Genomic DNA, 1,673 nt, shown 5'->3' with positions numbered 1-1,673 from the left:
TTTGAGTCAAAACTACAAGAGGCGAGGAAGGGAACCATACAGGTCAGTCAGGGAAAACCTTCCAGAGAGAAGGACTTGGACATGCCCACGGTTAAAGACAGGAATGTGCTTAGAGTGTTTGAGGGACGGTGAGAACGTTCTAGAAGTATGGCTGGAGCTTCCAGGGGGAGTTCTGGGAAAGGAGGTCAGCGAGGCGGTGGGGGCCGATCGTGGCTGCGTGGAAGCCCATGTCCGGACTGGGAATGAATTCCAAAGTGGATAAATACGTGCAAACCGTTCAGAAACAGGGTCCTGCAGTTTCGCATGCCTGACCCCTTCGAGTGCTTGCTGCCGTCAAGGGCAAGAGGACAGTATACTGTAGCCGAGGAAGTGTCTTACGGAAAAGTCAGCCTCATAAAAAATGAAGAAAATATCCCATTGTCATTCGCCTTTCCTTCTGTCGGAGGACAGACCCCTGCCTCTTGATTCGTGACAACAAAGTGTGGGGTTAGGAGAAATTTCACCCAGACAACTTGGGGCACTTTCACAAGAACATAATATTTGCAGAGTCAGGTTGCCACGGGTGACGGTTCCACATTTAGCGATGGCAGCAGGTGACCAAGACGGGCAGAGCGTGTCCTGTCGCGTCGCCGTGAAATCGGGAAGCCTCTTTGGGGTGCCCTCCCCGTGACTTCTCGTTCTCTTGCCCTCAGCCCAGCGGTCTGCCCACGAGCTGCCCATGGTGGAAAGACAGGACATCGACAGCTGCCTGGTCTACGGGGGCCAGCAGATGATCCTCACGGGACAGAACTTCACGGCCGAGTCGAAAGTCGTGTTCACGGAGAAGACCACAGGTCAGGGCGCCTTCGAGCTCTTTCACGTCCGTCGGCGCCGTGCGAAAGCCAGCGTCTTTCTGTTCCAAGCGGCACGGATCTGGGGGCAGATCCCACTGTATAGCGTTTCGCATTCCACTCGTTTTACTCACTGTGACAGGCTTCCCACGTCCCGTGCGATTTCGATGTCGACACGGTTCACCGTCGCGTGAACGAGCCCCGGTGTGTTTTAGCTGATCCCGAGTTGTTTCCTGTAATGATAAGGTTGGCCCCCAGCCCCAATTCTTTAACATCATGATTTTTTACATAGAGAACAACACTTTTTCAACTTTTTACTATTTTCAAGAAGGGAAGCCAACTGTCGTGGTGATTAAGCGTGCCTGCTCCGTACCCAGAGATCCTGGGTTCACGTCTGGCTCTGTTACATGCTTGCTCTGTGATCGTAGGCAAATCACCTAACCTTTCTGTGCCTACATGTTCTATATATAGATCGATCATAACAAGACGGTTGTCACAAGGTTAAATGAGTTACTACATGTTGAGCAATTATAACAGTACCAGGTATATCGTAAACCGATAAATATTGGCATTTATATTTTTATTATCAATAGCATCGCGATTAATCTTTGAGTACTTTTAGGATTAATTAATTAATCTTTTACACATGACCCTCTGTTTTTAAAATTTATTTGGAGTGTATTCCTGGCAGTGGGATTTTGGATAATCATCGTAAGGGTTTTAAATGCAGTTTGCCGAGTTACCGTCCAGAACTCTACAAACTGTAACTTCCATCGACAGCATGTCAGTAACGGTTTCACCCCTCCCAGAAGTGCCGTTTTTTTTTTTTTTTAAATTAAAAAA

General features: G+C 48.4%; 1 protein-coding gene across 10 annotated transcripts in view; it reads left to right on the top strand.

Moving 5' to 3' along the window:
- Nucleotides 1-1,673, top strand: part of NFATC2 (nuclear factor of activated T cells 2) — a 143,513-nt gene that overhangs the window by 85,353 nt on the left and 56,487 nt on the right. For all 10 annotated transcript variants that reach the window (XM_039864636.1, XM_039864637.1, XM_039864630.1 and 7 more), the window contains exon 6: nt 693-833. In XM_039864636.1, the coding sequence (XP_039720570.1) occupies nt 693-833 (141 nt within the window). The remainder of the gene's footprint in view (nt 1-692; nt 834-1,673) is intronic.

This window comes from Pteropus medius, unplaced genomic scaffold (assembly GCF_902729225.1).
Source record: "Pteropus medius unplaced genomic scaffold, Ma_sr-lr_union100, whole genome shotgun sequence".
In the NCBI taxonomy this organism is placed as follows: domain Eukaryota; kingdom Metazoa; phylum Chordata; class Mammalia; order Chiroptera; family Pteropodidae; genus Pteropus; species Pteropus medius.
Note: the sequence above shows the minus strand (reverse complement) of the source record. Positions and strands in the feature narration are given on the sequence as shown.